Source organism: Salvelinus namaycush, chromosome 19 (assembly GCF_016432855.1).
Source record: "Salvelinus namaycush isolate Seneca chromosome 19, SaNama_1.0, whole genome shotgun sequence".
NCBI lineage: Eukaryota > Metazoa > Chordata > Actinopteri > Salmoniformes > Salmonidae > Salvelinus > Salvelinus namaycush.
In genome coordinates, this window is record NC_052325.1 from 15,196,475 (window position 1) to 15,215,156 (window position 18,682).

General features: G+C 41.9%; 2 protein-coding genes across 3 annotated transcripts; one reads left to right on the forward strand and one right to left on the reverse strand.

Annotated features, from left to right (window-relative positions):
- The first annotated feature begins 1,134 nt into the window (after positions 1–1,134).
- LOC120064189 (inhibitor of growth protein 1-like) lies at positions 1,135–3,764 on the forward strand. The gene is made up of 4 exons (XM_039014589.1): positions 1,135–1,252; positions 1,542–1,706; positions 2,077–2,225; positions 2,404–3,764. Exons 2-4 carry the CDS (start codon positions 1,568–1,570, stop codon positions 3,040–3,042), a joined length of 927 nt encoding a protein of 308 aa, XP_038870517.1. The 5' UTR covers positions 1,135–1,252; positions 1,542–1,567; the 3' UTR covers positions 3,043–3,764.
- Positions 3,765–4,760: 996 nt separating this feature from the next.
- LOC120064197 (ubiquitin-conjugating enzyme E2 A-like) lies at positions 4,761–14,042 on the reverse strand. 2 transcript variants are annotated; one of them, XM_039014599.1, is made up of 6 exons: positions 13,912–14,042; positions 11,514–11,594; positions 6,084–6,109; positions 5,712–5,801; positions 5,527–5,615; positions 4,761–5,273 (listed from the first exon to the last, which is right to left on the reverse strand). In XM_039014599.1, exons 2-6 carry the CDS (start codon positions 11,537–11,539, stop codon positions 5,145–5,147), a joined length of 360 nt encoding a protein of 119 aa, XP_038870527.1. In that variant the 5' UTR covers positions 11,540–11,594; positions 13,912–14,042; the 3' UTR covers positions 4,761–5,144. The 2 variants fall into 2 exon arrangements, with proteins under 2 accessions (XP_038870527.1, XP_038870526.1); XM_039014598.1 differs by lacking the exon at positions 13,912–14,042 and adding an exon at positions 13,172–13,378.
- Positions 14,043–18,682: the final 4,640 nt, after the last annotated feature.

Sequence of the window (18,682 nt, forward strand, 5' to 3'; positions counted from 1 at the left end):
GAATCCTGAATATCCATTATCTTCTTTGACATTGGGCCAAAGAGCCCAACTATCAATGTAGCTAGTCTTTACCTCAGAGGTAGTTTCCGATTGAGTCAACATTTGCATCGTTTTACCATAAATGCAATATTCACAAACGCGGTAACATTGCCTTTCAAAAGCTGCATAGTTGACAACCTTCGATCGGATTGAGTTAATAAGAAATAATTCACACAAAAAAGACTGACTCCAACATATGAAACCACTTCTAGCATAGCCGCAGGAAGATGTTTGAGGGTGCTGCTCTTTTTTTGGCCGGCACTACAGAAGGCTCTCAGTTCGCTAATGCGGACTAGTAAAGGCCCAGTGCAGTACTTTAGTGAAAAAAATAAATAAATAAATAAAAATGCATTAATTAACCACTATTTCCCACTGGTATGACTCGTAGTTTATTGGTGCTCAATAAGTTATAGACCTTGATGATTTTTTTACATTGATAAATACATTTTGGCTATGTTGTCTCTCTTACACTGGACCCATTGAAACAAAAAATGACAATGCAATATTTCCTTTACACTGGAGTCTGTTATTTTCTTAGTGTCTCCTTTGCTATTCAAAAAAGTGTGAAAGCCAGCACTTCATAATTAATGGGGCACATGAGGGTGAGCTGAGATTACACACCTTAATATCAGACTACCCAATGTACACATACTGTAACACACTGAGCAATACCTGGTGAAAGTTAGAGAATACAATTTAGAATCTGTGATTTGTTTCCAGACAGTTAATCATATTCCATAAATGACTTTACTGTCATGAATAATATAATCTTAGTGACATATGGTGTTGTCTCCTGTTTTTGTCAACCACCCTATATTAAAATGTTGGAGTTCACTTATTTGTTCTGTCTTTACTCTTCATCGGTCGCTTTTTCAGTCTTCTATCTCCTTAACAGTGTTGCAGAGAGTTGGTCTATAACTGTCTTGCTCAAACAGTACGAACATGTGCAACTAACATCAAGCATGGACCATTTTCACTAGATCTGCATCACTGTACTAATTAAATGTATTAAAACGACTGCCTAAAGTATCTTCACTCACTGAAGAAAATTACCAATGGCAGATTTGTTTCTGATACGTTGCGCATGCGCATACAAACGTACAGTTCTCCACGTTGGACCAGACGCAATCAATACATAGTTGAGTTACAAGATTCTCCAGTTGGATTGAATACATTGTAAGAAGTTCATTAAACGGCAAATATAAAGTTGCTGGTGAGTAAGAATTGCTCGCTAGTTGCGTAGCTTAATTTTCGTGTTTAGACAATTAGTTTGAAGGCTAACGTCACTGCTAGCTTAGTTAACGTTAGTTCGCTTCTAGGCTGTTAGCTTACCTAGCTTTCCCATAAACGAGCTAACAGTAGTAACGTCAGCGTGTCAAAAGTAAGCTCAGGGAGTTTGCTAGATACATATTTTTTTAATAAAAGTTCAACGCATATCTTTAGGATTATGAGTTTCGGATGTTCTGTGTAACAAATATCATCTCTTATTTTGTTGTGGACAGCTTTGTCTGGACTTCGACAGAAGAACATGCTAAATCCGGCAAACGGTGACCCGGTCCACGTCGTTACAAATTATGTGGAAGAATATTTGGACTTGGTCGAATCACTGCCATTCGACCTACAGAGGAGCGTGTCTCTCATGAAAGAAATTGACGCCAAATACCAAGGCAATTTGTTCACATTTCATCCACCGACAATCTATATACATAGCTCTAATCATAATGTAGCTAGCTATCGTTAGCTAGCGAAACTGTTAGCCCAGCTATTTGACGTTAGCTACAGTAACTTAGTAGGTAGCAAGCACCTGGCTACTGCTGGCATTCAGCTATACCAGCTTGTGCATCAGTAATGTAGTTGGAATAGTAGATACCCTTTATTCACATTTTGTCACTTAGTTATGAACTAGATTTGTTCCAAAGAATGTACATGTATTTAGCTAGCTACAGTAAAACTATTGTTTTCCACTTTACTAATGTGCCATGTTTGTTACATTGTTAAAAAAAACATTTAACTAGGCTTGCATAATGTTTTTCTCAGATGTCCTGCATGAGCTGGATGATGCTTATGAGCGCTACCGTCAGGAGTCCGACCCTCTCCAGCGGCGCAGAATGCAGCTGTCCATCCAGAGAGCTCTCATCAGCAGCCAGGAGCTAGGAGATGAGAAGATCCAGATTGCTGGGCAGATGGTGGGTAAATGTGGCGGCTGCCTGTATACTTTGCTGAATGACTGTCCAGCTTGAAAATAACAATAATATATAGATGAGGTAGCCCCACATAGGTTAGTCAAGGAGAGTGACCAATGTCACCCCACTGATCACAACCCACAGTATATATAATAAACCCTGTTCTGTCCTACTGTTCCAGGTGGAGTTGGTGGAGAACCGTAGCCGACAGGTGGACTGGCATTCTGAGCTCCTCCATGCCTCCCAGGAGATCCCAGAGATCCATGTACCCACATCAACTGCTTTGATGACGACTGCAGCCTCCATGATGTCAACGTCGGCAGTGACAACCACACCGGGCAAAGTGGGTCACCACGACAAGAGGCGTGACGAGGTAACGCCAGGCTCAGTCGGTGGAGGGGAAAAGTCTGTCGGGAAACGTTCGCGGCGGCAGAAGAACGGAGAGAACCGGGAGAGCTATGGAGGCATGGATCATGGTGATGAGGCGGGCATGGGGGCAGCCAGGGAAAAGAGGGCCAAAATGTCATCGTCCAAGAAGAAGAAGAGGTCAAAGGGCAAGTCAGAGAGGGAGGTGTCACCCCCAGACCTGCCCATCGACCCAGATGAGCCCACCTACTGCCTGTGTGAACAGGTGTCTTACGGCGAGATGATTGGCTGTGATAACGACGAGTGTCCCATCGAGTGGTTCCACTTCTCCTGTGTGGGGCTGCATCACAAGCCCAAGGGGAAGTGGTTCTGCCCCAAATGCAGGGGTGAGAATGAGAAGACCATGGACAAGGCCCTGGAGAGGGTGAAGAAGGAGAGGGCCTACAACAGGTAGCTGCTCTACCTGGCCCAGTGAACGTTGTTTGTGGTCATGTTTTTTTATTGTATTTTTCTACTCCCAATTAGTATCAATGCTGTTTGAAAATGAATACTTGGGGCCTCCCGAGTGGCGCTTCAGTCTAAGGCACTGAGGCGTCACTACAGACCCGGGTTCGTTCCCAGGCTGTGTCGCAGCCGGCCGACCCATGAAGCGGCACACAATTGTCCCAGCGTCTCCGGGTTAGGGGAGGCCTTGGCCGGCCGGGGTGTCCTATCACGCTCTAGCGACACTTTGTGGCGGGCAGGGCGTATGCATGCTGAATCGTGTCGCTAGTTGTACAGTGTTTCCTCCGACACAATGGTGCGGCTGGCTTCCAGGTTAAGCGAGCAGTGTGTCAAGAAGCAGTGCGGCTTGGCAGGGTCGTGTTTCGGAGGAAGCATGGCTCTCGACCTTCGCCTCTCCCGAGTCCGTACGGGAATTGCAGCGATGGAACAAAACTCTAGCTACCAATTGGATATCACAAAATTGGGGAGAAAAGGGGTTAAAAAAAAACAAATGAAGAATTAGAAAGAGGGACATGTCATTTTAGTAAAGGCTGTACTGTAAGATGGACATCCTAGTTCAGGACCACTGGTTTAGAGCAGATATGTAATACAGATGTTTGTTGACGCTAGTGTATCTTGCATGCAACCATACTAGCCATATTGCTCCGAACAAATAAAACATTTTAACCAAGATTGCGTGCTAAAATTCATTTTAGACATGCACTATATTACAAGGTGGCTTACAGATATGAATGCAATGTGATTCCTATGTTGAATTGTCTTTGCATCACCTGTATTTACCATGGGATGTGACTGCTGTTTGTTATAAGTGCCAATAGGGCTGCCCTAGCAGCAAGTTATTGTTGACAGATGGTTAAATTGATGATGCCTGGGGCCTGTAGTTGTGAGGTCACTTGTGAAAATAGTATTTAAATGCATCTTGGGCTGGAGCCCATTGTGTCTGGTCCAATGGTAGTATTCTTGAAGGCCTTGGCATGTATATTATGAAATTCTTTGGTCCCTAGTCTGTGCTTACTGTCTGTCAAAAATAGCAAAGGAACAACTCACGTGGTATGTGTACACCATCATGCCATGTCTGCGATTAGTTTGATGTTTAAAGAGTTCCTTACCAATAAACCATATTCTCATTAAGTTGGTGTCAAATGTCAATGCGGCAGAGGCATTGACTAACTGATGGAAGTGGGCAGCTAGTTTCTCAGTGCTAGCATTGCAAGAGATCACCGATTTCACAGTATTTACCAGATAGCGAAAGCTAAATATAGGTGATTGATGACTACGGTAGGGAGCACATGGTTAACCAGCCAGGAGAAATGCAGTACTACTGTCATAGTAAAGGTAGCTTTGACGACTTATTTACAATTGCTGAAAAAGTGACATGGTGGACAACCAGTGCAAAATCTACAATCAGGATGTATGTTCTATATACGAGTACTTACTGAACAGAGAACAAGAACGCACTATCACTGTCATGCATGTAACAGAGCTCACAACACAGCAAAGACATGGGTTAAGCATGTGGGTCTAGTTCTGAATCAGGTTGTTTAAGGATAAACACACGCAACAATTTTCCAAAGAAAGGTAATGAGCTTGATAGCTCAGATGCTGCTTTGTAAAATGAGCTTATGTATTAAAGGGTAAGGGGAGCACACCAAAGAAAGGACCTACAAGCAGGTTAACATGGTTAATTGATATTTCTTCCAAACATTACACATCAGTCCAACTTATTTATTTCAGTGTGGGAAGGGAGGAGGCAGGTAATTGACGTCCAAAAATTGTCCTCAATTGAAGACGGTGGCGACAAAAACAAGATTCAGCACATAAGTCCCCTGATAAGCCAAAACAGGAGGGAGAAATAGAAAAAAATTACGAAAACTCCACTCCAAGCGTGTCAGGAAAAAAACATTTTCAACAAGGGACAGGTAAAGTGCATAAATATGTAAAAGTAAAATGGAGGAAGAAACAAAAAAAATCTAAATTAAGATTACTCCTCAAACTCGCATCACACACAGCTCAGCGCTGGGGATAGAGGAGGCCAGAAGGGAGAGGATGTGGTCAACTGTCCCTCCAGCTCTGTTCTACAATGGCCGACACACGCTTCTCGTACTCCCTCTTGTTTTCTTGGTAAAGCTGGGCCGCCTGACTGTTGGCTGGACTGTTGGGGTTTGGTTCATCTAGCAGAGACTGGAAGAAGGGAACGGAGCGAGGTGATGAATAATGAGCCAACTGAGTAGACGAGACAGGCTTTCTACAGCACAGAGAGCAAGACATAAAAGTGAGCATGCACCATGACACTTCAGGATGTTCAGTATGGGAAGTCTAACATCTGTTGTGTTTTATAATCTCTGCTTTGTCACAGTAGGACTAAATGTTGACGGGGAAGGGAGGATACATGGCATATAAAATGTATTATGGAAAACAAGATATATTTGCCTACCTGAATAGAGGTAAGAATGGATGAAACATCATAGGTTGGACTCCATCGATTCTGCAGAATGTCTAGACATATACTGCCATCTGCATACACTGTAAATAAAACGGAACGGTTAAAATACCATTAACCTTTGCAGGTAATACTAACTATAATCAGGCTGTTTTGCTACTGTCGTTATGACAACATACCATTTGGATGAAACATCTTTGACACAAATCGTACTGTGGGGGGTTTGTTAGGGTATTCTTCTGTGAACTCAACAGTAAGCTTAAACGTGCCTGGAACATAAAAGATGGGGGGGGGGGGATTAATTAGAACCATGGCTCTAGTTCATATCACTCTAGTTCATACTATCATGCAACAAATAATGTTAGAAAACTTAGCATTTACAGGTGTTGCATTATCTGTAACACTGCCGGTAGATAAAACAGGAAGTTGATGATTGAGTGCTTTAGCCTACTTTATGTGAAATTGATCAAATCAACAATTACGTCACACACAACCCTTAGCTCCATAGAGTATGCAAACACAAAGAATGGGGTGCACAGTGCTGTACTCACCGTCCTCAAAAGGTGTCCCTTCTGGGCTGTAAAGGGAAATAAATATGTTTAAACGTTTTCTCTGTATGTGTGAAATATATGCATGTGTCATTTCCCCGTAAATAAGTTAACAGATGAAGGAGGAACATTGTGATGAGCAGATGAATCACGTCACATTTTTGGTATCATTGGCCCAGAAAGGTATTGAAATGACCTTGATCTCAGAATTCCCAATAACTACGCTGACCAGCTGGCAAGTGTCTTCAATGACATGTTCAACCTCTCCATGATCCAGTCAGTAATACCTACACATTTCAAGACCACCATAGTCCCTGTACCCAAGAATGCCAAGGTAACCGTCTAAATGACTATCGCCCCGTAGCCATGAAATGCTGGTCATGGCTCACATCAACACCATCACCCTAGCCACCCTGTACCCACTCAAATTTCCATACCGCACAAACAGATCCACAGATGATACAATCTCTATTGCACTCCACACTAGAGGTCGACCGATTATTCGGCATGGGGCCGATTTCAAGTTTTCATAACAATCGGTAATCTTCATTTTTGGATGCCGATTATGGCCGATCACATTGCACTCCACGAGGAAACTGCGTGGCAGGCTGACCACCTGTTACGCAAGTGCAGCAAGGAGCAAAGGTAAGTTGCTAGCTAGCATTGAACGTATCTCATAAAAAGCAATCAATCTTCACATAATCACTAGTTAAACTAGTAATATCATCAACCATGTGTAGTTATCTAGCTTGTCCTGAGTTGCATATAATCAATGCGGTGCCTGTTCATTTATCATCGAATCACAGCCTACTTCGCCAAACGGGTGATTATTTAACAAACGCATTCGCGAAAAAAAGCACTGTCATTGCACCAATGTACCTAACCATAAACATCAATGCCTTTCTTAAAATCAATACACAAGTATATATTTTTTAAACCTGCATATTTAGTTAATATTGCCTGCTAACATGAATTTCTTTTAACTAGGGAAATTGTGTCACTTCTCTTGCGTTCAGTGTAAGCAGAGTCAGGGTATATGCAGCAGTTTGCGCCGCCTGGCTCATTGCGAACTGTGTGAAGAACATTTCTTTCTAACAAAGACCATCATTATTTTGACAGAATCATACATAATTATGACATTACATTAAAGGTTGTGCAATGTAACAGCAATATTTAGATGTAGGGATGCCACCCGTTAGATAAAACACGGAACGGTTCCGTATTATACTGAAAGAATAAACGTTTTGTTTTCGAAATGATAGTTTCCGGATTTGACCATATTAATGACCTAAGGCTCGTATTTCTGTGTGTTTATTATATTATAATTAAGTCTATGATTTGATAGAGCAGTCTGACTGAGCAGTGGTAGGTAGCAGCAGGCTCGTAAGCATTCATTCAAACAGCACTTTACTGCATGTGCCAGCAGCTCTTCGCTGTGCTTCAAGCATTGTGCTGTTTAGGACTTCAAGCCTATCAACTCCCGAGATTAGGCTGGCAATACTAAAGTGCCTATAAGAACATCCAATAGTCAAAGGTACATGAAATACAAATGGTATAGAGAAATAGTCCTATAATTCCTATAATAACTACAACCTAAAACTTCTTAACTGGGAATATTGAAGACTCATGTTAAAATGAACCACCAGTTTTCATATGTTCTCATGTTCTGAGCAAGAAACTTAAACGTTAGCTTTTTTACATGGCACCTACTTTCTTCTTCAACACTGTGTTTGTGCATTATTAAAACCAAATTGAACTTGTTTCATTATTTATTTGAGACTAAATTGATTTTATTTATGTATTGTATTAAGTTAAAGTAAAATTGTTCATTCAGTATTGTTGTAATTGTCATTATTACAAATAAATAAATATAAAAAGAATAGGACGATTAATCGGTATCGGCTTTTTTTGGTCCTCCAATAAAATCGTTATCGGTGTTGAAAAATCATAATCGGTCGACCTCTACTCCACACTGCCCTTTCCTACCTTGACAAAAAGGAACACCTATGTGAGAATGCTACAGCTCAGGGTTCAACACCATAGTGCCCTCAAAGCTCATCACTAAGCTAAGGTCCCTGGGACCGAACACCTCCCCCTGCAACTGGATTCTGGACTTCCTGGCGGGCCACCCACAGGTGGTGAGGGTAGGCAACAACACATCCGCCACGCTGACCCTCAACAAGGGGGTCACTCAGAGGTGCTTGCTTAGTCCCCTCCTGTACTCCCTGTTTACCCACGACTCCAACACCATCGTTAAGTTTGTGATGACAACGGTGGTAGGCCTGATCACCGACGACGAGACAGCCTATAGGGAGGGGGTCAGAGACCTGGCAGTGTGGTGCCATGACAACAACCTCTCCCTCAACGTCAGCAGGACAAAGGAGCTGATCGTGGATTACAGGATACAGCGGGCCGAGCACGCCCCCATTCACATCGACAGGGCTGTAGTGAAGCGGGAGTTATAATCAAACAGCGCATCGAGCAAATTTGGTGAAGACAAATGTTCTGAATGGACAACAGTAGTATTGAAAACTGGAACAGAAAGGAAATTATATTGGAGGATGCGTGTATGAATGATTATTATTGGGATGAGCTTGTTGAGTAAGGATGCATAAGTGGGAAACCCGTTTGAGGTGTTGAAAACGGTGAAGTACGCCCTTCGGAAAAGTCACGTTATCCCAAAGAGATTTATACGTTATCAAAACATCATGCCAGGGTAAGCCTACACGAAACACAGCCCTTATTTTAAGTGTTTCTAAAATCCCCAGTGGGAAAAATGAAAGGTGGAAAAACAATTGGAACCATTTCCCTGTTTGACCGGTAGGTTATGGGTATGACTCATACTGTGGTACTCTATACCAGGCGGTGTCAGAGGAAGGCCCTAAAAACTGTCAAAGACCCCAGCCACCCAAGTCATAGACTTCTCTCTGCTACTGTACAGCAAGCAGTACCAGAGCACCAAGTCTGGGACATAAAGGCTCCTGAACTGCATCTACCCCCAAGCCATAAGACTTCTGAACAGTTAATCAATTGGCTATCCTGACTAATTGCATTGAACCCCTTTTTATTTACACCGGCTCTATGCACACTCACTGGAATCTACCCACACATACAACACTGTCACTCCAACACACATAGACGTATTGATGCCACACACACACACTGCTGCTGCTACTCTGTTTACTATCTTTCCTGATTGCCTAGTCACCTTTACCCCTGCCTACATGTACATATTACCTCAACTAACTTGTAACCCTGCACATTGACGTGGTACCGGTAGTCCTTGTATATCAAATAAAATGTTATTAGTCACATGCGCCAAATACAACAGGTGTGGACCTTACAATGAAATGCTTACTTACGAGCCCCTAACCAACAGCACAGTTTCAAAAAATATGGATAAGAATAACAGATCAAATTAACAAGTAATTAAAGAGCAGCAGTAAAAAATAATATATACAGGGTGGTGCCAGTACAGAGTCAATGTGCGGGGGCACCGGTTAGTTGAGGTAGTATGTACATGTAGGTAGAGTTAATTAAAGTGACTATGCATAGATGACAACAGAGAGTGGCAGTGGTGTGGAGAGGGGAGGGGTCGGGGGGAGAATGCAAATAGTCTGAGTAGCCATTTGACTAGATGTTTAGGAGTCTTATGGCTTGGGGGTAGAAGCTGTTTAGAAGCCTCTTGGACCTAGACTTGGCGCTCCGGTACCGCTTGCCATGCGGTAGCAGAGAGAACAGTCTATGACTAGGGTGGCTGGAGTCTGACAATTTTTAGGGCCTTCCTCTGACACCACCTGGTATAGAGTAGAGTAGAGGTCATCGCGCACCAGCGACTCCTGTGGCGGGCCGGGCGCAGTGCACGCTGACCAGGTCGCTAGGTGTACGGTGTTTCCTCCGACACATTGGTGCGGCTGGCTTCCGGGTTGGATGCGCGCTGTGTTAAGAAGCAGTGCGGCTTGGTTGGGTTGTGTTTCGGAGCACGCATGGCTCTCGACCTTTGTCTTTCCCGAGCCCGTACGGGAGTTGTAGCGATGAGACAAGACAGTAACTACTAATAATTGGATACCACGAAATTGGGGAGAAAAAAGGGGGTAAAAAAATTAATAATAAATGCAGGCAATATTAACTAGGAAAATTGTGTCCCTTCTCTTGTATTCAATGCAACAGTTTGGCCGACTGGCTCGTTGCGAACTGTGCTTCTTCCTAACAAAGACCGTAATTAATTTGCAAGAATTTTACATAATTATGACATAACATTGAAGGTTGTGCAATGTAACAGCAATATTTAGACTTAGGTTTGCCACCCGTTCGACAAAATACGGAATGGTTCCTTATTTCACTGAAAGAATAAACGTTTTGTTTTCGAAATTATAGTTTCTGGATTTGACCATATTAATGACCAAAGGCTCATATTTCTGTGTGTTTATTATAATTAGGTCTATGATTTGATATTTGATAGAGCAGTCTGACTTAGCGGTGGTAGGCAGCAGCAGGCTCGTAAGCATTCATTCAAACAGCACTTTACTGCATTTGCAGGCAACTCTTAGCAATGCTTGAAGCACAGCGCTGTTTATGACTTCAAGCCTATGAACTGCCGAGATTAGGCTGGCAATACTAAAGTGCCTATAAGAACATCCAATAGTCAAAGGTATATGAAATACAAACCGTATAGAGAGAAATAGTCGACGCTTCATAATTCCTATAATAACTACAACCTAAAACTTCTTAACTGGGAATATTGAAGAACTGGGAATATTGAACCACCAGCTTTCATATGTTCTCATGTTCTGAGCAAGGAACTTAAACGTTAGCTTTTTTTACATGGCACATATTGCACTTTTACTTTAATTTCTTCTCTTTGCATTATTTATTTGAGACTAAATATATTTTATTTATGTATTATATTAAGTTAAAATAAAAGGGTTCATTGTTCATTCAGTATTGTTGTAATTGTCATTATTACAAATATATTAAAAAAATCGGCCGATTAATCGGTATCTGCTTTTTTGGTCCACCAATAATCGGTATCGGCATTGAAAAATCATAAATCGGTCGACCTCTAGTATAGAGGTCCTGGATGGCAGGAAGTTTGGCCCCAGTGATGTACTGGGCCATTCGCACTACCCTCTGTACTGTCTCAATTTCTATTTTATTGTATTACTATTTACTTTTCCCCCAAAATGTTCTTACTTTTTAACTCCGCATTGTTGGGAATGGGCTCATAAGTACTTCACGGTAAAGTCTACGCCTGTTGTTTTCGGGGGATGTGACCAATAAAATTTGATTTGAAACTACCAAGACAGAAGGCTATTTCTGAACCCTAACTCTGCAATATTTGCTGCCGGAGCATGGGGTTATAAATAATACTGCACAGAAAATCTGTGACAGTCTGAATGTGCACATCTGACCGGTTGCGCTTCGCCATCTTACCCGAATATGACTGCATTCCACACCATTATGTTGTTTTCGGAAGGGGCACCACTGACGCCAGCCGGAGGGTCTTCTTGTAACCTATGGGTCCCGAGAAAAACAACTTTAGTTCCACGTGTCAAATTGCTTGCTACCTAGCTAATATATACTTATTAACCCAATTTTCAAACTGATAGTTATTTTACAAATCGACACATTAGTGAACTCACTCTTACTTGCAATATTATCAACCAATGCAGAAGCCCATAAAAGTGTTAATGCTACTTAGCTAGCTCAACGTTCTACCCTGTACAGTAGGTGGTGGTTATACACCTTATGAGTGTGGTCTGCCAATAAACCTCAAAGAAGGAACGTAAGTGGGAAGATGGCGAAGTGGATGCTGAGTTCGAATCGAGCAGCATGTTGAGCAAATTTGGTGAAGACAAATGTTCCGAATGGACAACAGTAGTATTGAAAACTGGACCGAAAAGGAAATTGTCTAAAATTGGATTGGAGGATACGTGTGTGAATGATAATGAATCGCTTCTTGTTGGGATGCATTTGTTGAGTAAGGATGCATATGTGGGAAACCCATTTGAGGTGTCAAATGGTGAAGTATGCACTTGGAAAAGTAAGAGTGACCAGTGGTGGTTTTATTTTGATTAATTGTATTTCTGAAGAGCAGAGGAAGATTGCTGTGGGCCTAAAAAGAATCAGGACAACAGAAGTTTTGTGTTTTGAACTTCGGAGTAGAGCACCCTTCAAACCCTTCAGGGGTGACGACGGATGTTCAGGTGAAATACCTGAATTGAATTCCTGGTGTGGTTGATCCACAGTGTCTGATCCGCTGGGTGAATGGGGAACAAGAAGAACGTCTGTCGGGCCTGTTTTTTTTGTTGATAAAGAGCAATTACCTACACATGTGAAGCTTGGTTATGGAAGATACGCAGTAAGAGCTTTCACCTGAGTGTAAGGATGTAAAAGATTTGGCCATTTTTCAAGTGTTTGGACTTAAGGCTCGACATCTGAAAACTTCCATGGGGTACTGGCACCGGAAGACCCGCCCTCACAGGTTCCCCTTGGGAACAGATCTGTTCTATTTATTTTTTACAGAAAATGTGTTTATTTTCTTTTGGTAGTTTGTTCACTTTTTGGGTGGAATCCTGTTTCCACCCGCATTGTGGCGGGATGCACATTCAATTGTGTGTTCGCCAATATAGCATAGAAGAAACCTCGAAGAAGCTAAACGTCAGTCACAAACCGTAACGGTTAACGTCATGCATATAAGCACGGGATATCGCAAAACCAATTTGATCTTATGTATGACGTATTGTTAATCTAACCCAGTTTCGCTTGCGAGTGAGCTATGGTGACTCGCATTGGGAGAGCAAATTGTTTTCTTCGCTAGCTAACCTGTAGCCAAGTATTGGCTGGCAAGCTAAATAACGTAGCTGACTGTTTTAGAGTAAAACTACTTTCTCGGCATGAGCTATTTTCAAACGCAACATTACACATTTGAGAATTGTAAACTAGACAAACCCCAAAATGTCAGGAAAGAGACGGCTGTGTGATTTTCTAGTTAACGTTTGCTAGCTAGCTTGGTAACCTTCGCTGACTAGCTTTGCTAGTTAGCTTCTTCAGACATCAATAACACCATCCGTGAAAAATGTTCATCTCACCGTTTAAAATCTCTCATCAATCGTCTTCTTGCCGGAGTAGACATCGTAAGCTAAATATATAACGGTAACACAAATGTACTGCTTTATTTACAACAAAAGTGTTTATAATATAGCTTGTTAATGTTGTGTTTACAACAACATTCAGCTCTCTTTTTTTCCCGCTGTCGCCTCGGTGAAAAGATATCCTTCGAGTCCTACCCTAGCCGCTGGTAAGTGGTATATTAGGCGATACCACTTCAGCTAATAGGGGACGTCGTCGTTTCCGTATTCTTCTAAAGAAAACCGAAACATAGGAACATTTAGGTTTTAATATAATTTTACTTTATTGTGTTACATTTGTATTGAAAAACGATTTAATACGTATCTAATTACTTAGTCTCACTTTATTTCTATTTGAGACCGTGTTTGACGGGGGGCGTGGTTACAGGGACGTAGCGTTTGTACGGTTAGGTAAAAAATAAAAACTCCAGCTATGAAGGCCGGTCTTGGGGACAGGTGACAAACGGGTGTTCGCACAGGTGAAATAGTGGGCATTGTCCAGATACAAAAGGAGCGGTGACGAATACCATATTGGTTAGAGCGTTGGGCTAGTAACCGAAAGGTTGTAAGTTCGAATCCCCGAGCTGACAAGGTACAAATCTGTCGTTCTGCCCCTGAACAAGGCAGTCATTGAAAATAAGAATTTGTTCTTAACTGACTTGCCTAGTTAAATACAGGTAAAATAAAAATATATACTTTACCCAGTACTAGGACATTTTTGCCAAAATCATGGTTGCCTCTGGCAGGAGGCTGAGACTTGGCCGCAAGTGGATCTTCCAACAAGGCAATAACCCCAAGCACACATTAACATCTACAATGAAATAATAATTGACCACAAAATCAACAGTTTGCAATGCCTATCTGTCTCTGGACTTCGAACCCCATTCAAAACCTGGGGTTTGAAATGAAGAGGGCAGTCCAAAAAGGCAGACTATGTATATCAAAGATCTGGAAAGATTCTGTATGGAGGAATGGTCAAAGAGCCCTCCCAATGCGTTCTCCAATCTGAAATTTTCTTCTAGAAAAAGGCTGTATCAGTCTATCCTCACAAGGAAAGGTATTGAAAACAGGTGTCAATTTTGACCCCTATAATTCTGAAACAAATATTACTTGTTAAATCAAATTTATTTGAATAAAAATTGGTTTCTTCTATAAAAATACACTACCGGTCAAATGTTTTAGAACACCTACTCATTCAAGGTTTTTTTTCTTCTTTATTTTTACACTTTTATAGAATAATAGTGAAGACATCAAAACTATGAAATAACACATATGGAATCATGTAGTAACCAAAAAAGTGTTAAACAAATCCAAATATATTTTATATTTGAGATTCTTCAAATAGACACACTTTGCCTTGATGACAGCTTTGCACACTCTTGGCATTCTCTCAACCAGCTTCACCTGGAATGCTTTTCCAATAGTCTTGAAGGAGTTCCCACATATGCTGAGCACTTGTTGGCTGCTTTTACTTCCCTCTGCGGTCCGACTCATCCCAAACCAACTCAATTTGGTTGAGGTTGAGGGATTGTGGAGGCCAGGTCATCTGATGCAGCACTCCATGAATCTCTTTCTTGGTAAAATAGCCCTTACACAGCCTGGAGGTAGTGTGGGGTCATTGTCCTGTTGAAAACAAATGATAGTCCCACTAAGCCTAAACCAGATTGGATGGTGTATCGCTGCAGAATGCTGTGGTAGCCATGCTGGTTAAGTGTGCATTGAATTCTAAATAAATAACAGTGTCACCAGCAAAGCACCCCCACAACATAACACCTCCTCCTCCATGCTTTACAGTGGGCAAGTCTCTTCTTATTGGTGTCTGTTAGTAGTAGTTTCTTTGCAGCAATTCGACCATGAAGGCCTGATGCACACAGTCTCCTCTGAACAGTTGATGTTGATGTGTCTGTTACTTGAACTCTGTGAAGCATTTATTTGGCCTGCAATTTCTGAGGCTGGTAATTCTAATGAACTTCTCCTCTGCAGCAGAGGTAACTCTGGGTCTTCCTTTCCTGTGGCGGTCCTCATGAGAGCCAGTTTCATCATAGCACTTGATGGTGTTTGCGACTGCACTTGAAGAAACGTTCAAAGTTTTTGAAATGTTCTGTATTGCCTGACCATGCCTTAAAAGTAATGGACTGTCGTTTCTCTTTGCTTATTTGAGCTTTTCTTGCCATAACATGGACTTGGTCTTCTACCAAATACAACTGATTGGCTCAAACACATTAAGAAGGAAAGAAATTCCACAAATTAACATTTAACAAGACACACCTGTTAATTGAAATGCATTGCAGGTGACTAGCTCATGAAGCTGGTTGAGAGAATGCCAAGCGTGTGCAAAGCTGTCATCAAGGCAATGGGTGGCTAATTGAAGAATCTCAAATATAAAATTTATTTGGATTTGTTCCACACTTTTTTGGTATACATGATTCCATATGTGCTATTTCATAATTGTGAAGTCTTCACTATTACTCTATAATGTAGAAAATAGTAAAAATAAAGAAAAATCCTTGAATGTGTAGATGTTCTAAAACTTCAGACAGGTAGCGTAGGACATGCCTCTCACTAAATAGCAGAATGTCAACGTTCCTTCCTGTCCTAGACTTACATTTTTTTATTTTACCTTTATTTAACTAGGCAAGTCAGTTAAGAACAAATTCTTATTTTCAATGACGTAGGAACAGTGGGTAAACTGCCTTGTTCAGGGGATAGATCTTTACCTTGTCAGCTCGGGGATTTGATCTTGGGACCTTTCGGTTACTAGTCCAACACTCTAACTACTAGGCTACCCACCGCCCCAGACTATGGTGACATACAGTGCATTCAGAAAGTATTCAGACCACCTTGACTTTGTCCAAATTTTGTTACGTTACAGCCTTGTTCTAGATTTTATTAAATCGTTTTCCCCCCTGATCAATCTACACACAATACCCCATCATGACAAAGCAAAAACAGGTTTTTAGATTTTTTTATAAAACATCTGAAATATCACATTTACAGTACTCAGACCCTTACTCAGTACTTTGTTGAAGCACATTTGGCAGCGATTACAGCCTTGCGTTTTCTTGAGTATGACGCGACAAGCTTGGATCACCTGTATTTGGGGAGTTTCTCCCATTCTTCTCTGCAGATCCTCTTAAGCTCTGTCGGTTGGATGGGGAGCGTCGCTGCACCGCTATTTTCAGGTCTCTCCAGAATTGTTCGATCGGGTTCAAGTCCGGGCTCTGGCTGGGCCACTCAAGGACATTCAGATACTTATCCCGAAGCCACTCCTGCGTTATCTTGGTTGTGTGCTTAGGGTTGTTGTCCTGCTGGAAGGTGAACCTTCGCCCCAGTCTGAGGTCCTGAGAGCTCTGAATCAGGTTTTCATTAAGGATCTCAATGTACTTTGCTCCATTCATCTTTCCCTCAATCCTGACTAGTCTCCCACTCCCTGCCGCTGAAAACCACCACCATGCTTCACCGTAGGGATGGTGCCAGGTTTCCTCCAATCTTGGTTTCATCAGACCAGAGAATCTTGTTTCTCATGGTCTGAGAGTCCTTTTGGTGCCTTTTGGCAAACTCCAAGCAGGTTTTCATGTGCCTTTTACTGAGGAGTGGCTTCCATCTGGCCACTCTACCATAAAGGCCTGATTGGTGGAGTGCTGCAGAGATGTTTGTCCTTCTGAAAGGTTCTTCCATCTCTACAGAGAAACTATTGAGCTCTGTCAGAGTGACAATCAGGTTCTTGGTCACCTCGCTGACCAAGTGCCCTATGGCTGAGTTTGGCCACACAGCCAGCTTTAGAAAGAGTTTTGGTGGTTCCAAACTTACTCAATTTAAGAATGATGGAGGCCACTGTGTTCTTGGGGTCCTTCAATGCTGCAGAAATGTTTGTTTTTGGTACCCTTCCCCAGATCTGTGCCTCGACACAATCCTCTCTCACACCTCTATGGACAATTCCTTCAACCTCATGTCTTGGTTTTTGCTCTGACATGCACTGTCAACTGTGGGACCTTATATAGACAGGTGTGTTTCTTTGAATTTACCACAGGTGGACTCCAATTACGTTGTAGAAACATCTCAATGATGATCAATGGAAACAGGATGCACCTGAGCTCAATTTCGAGTCTCATAGCAAAGGGTCTGAATACTTATGTAAATAAGGTATTTTTGTTTTTATTTTAAATGTTAAAAAATATATATTTTTGCTTCGTCATTATGTGGTATGGTGTGTAGATTAATGAGGATTTTTATTTATTTATTCCATTTTAGAATAAGGCTGTAACATATGTAGAAAAAGTCATGGGGTCTGAATACTTTCCGAATGCACTGTAATCTACATGAATGCAGCCGCCACTTCATTATAGCCTTCAGATGCAGTTTAACATAGTGCACTTTGTTTTATCAAGTGTGACAGATTTTGCACTCATCACTGCTCGCTCTATCAGAAAGTAGGATGGCCCTCTTTGACCTCACGTAGGTTGAAACACTGCATTTTATTCATTTATAAAGTCCTTTTGCAAAAACTCTCGCATTACCTGACATCTTTACTTATCCATAGAAGTAAAAGTTACCATACCCGATCACAATGATGACTAACTCTGGAAATTCCGTCTGTTGCTAGACTTTTTAAAAAACTGCTTTTACACTGAACAAAAATATAAACGCAACATGCAACAATTTCATAGATTTTACGTAATTATATAAGGAAAACTGTCAATTGAAATATATTCATTAGGCCCTAATCTATGGATTTCACATGACTGGGAATACAGATATGTTCACAGTCAGTATCTGGTGTGACTACCATTTGCCTCATGCAGTGTGACATCTCCTTCGCATAGAGTTGATCAGGCTGTTGATTGTGGCCTGTGGAATGTTGTCCCACTCCTCTACAATGGCTGTGAAAAGTTGTTGGATATTGGCAGGAACTGGAACACGCCGTCGTACATGTCGATTCAGAGCATCCCAAACGTGCTCAATAGGTGACATGTCTGGTGAATATGCAGGCAATGGAAGAACTGGGACATTTTAGCTTCTAGGAATTGTGTACAGATCCTTGCAACATGGGGCCGTGCATTATCATGCTGAAACATGAGGTGATGGCAGCGGACGAATGGCACGACAATGGGCCTCAGGATCTCGTCACAGTATCTCTGTACATTCAAATTGCCATCAATAAAATGCAATTGTGTTTGTTGTCCTTTGCTTATGCGTTCCCATACCATAACCCCACCGCCACCATGGGGCACTGTTCACAATGTTGAACAGCAAGCCGCTCGCCCACACAATGCCATACACGCAGTCTGCCATCTGCCCGGTACAGTTGAAACTGCGATTCATCTTCTCCAGCGTGCCAGTGGCCATCGAAGGTGAGCATTTGCCCACAGAAGTCGGGCACGACGCCGAACTGCAGTCAGGTCAACACCCTGGTGAGGACGACAAGCACGCAAATGAGCATCAGTTTCTGACTGTTTGCGCAGATATTCTTCA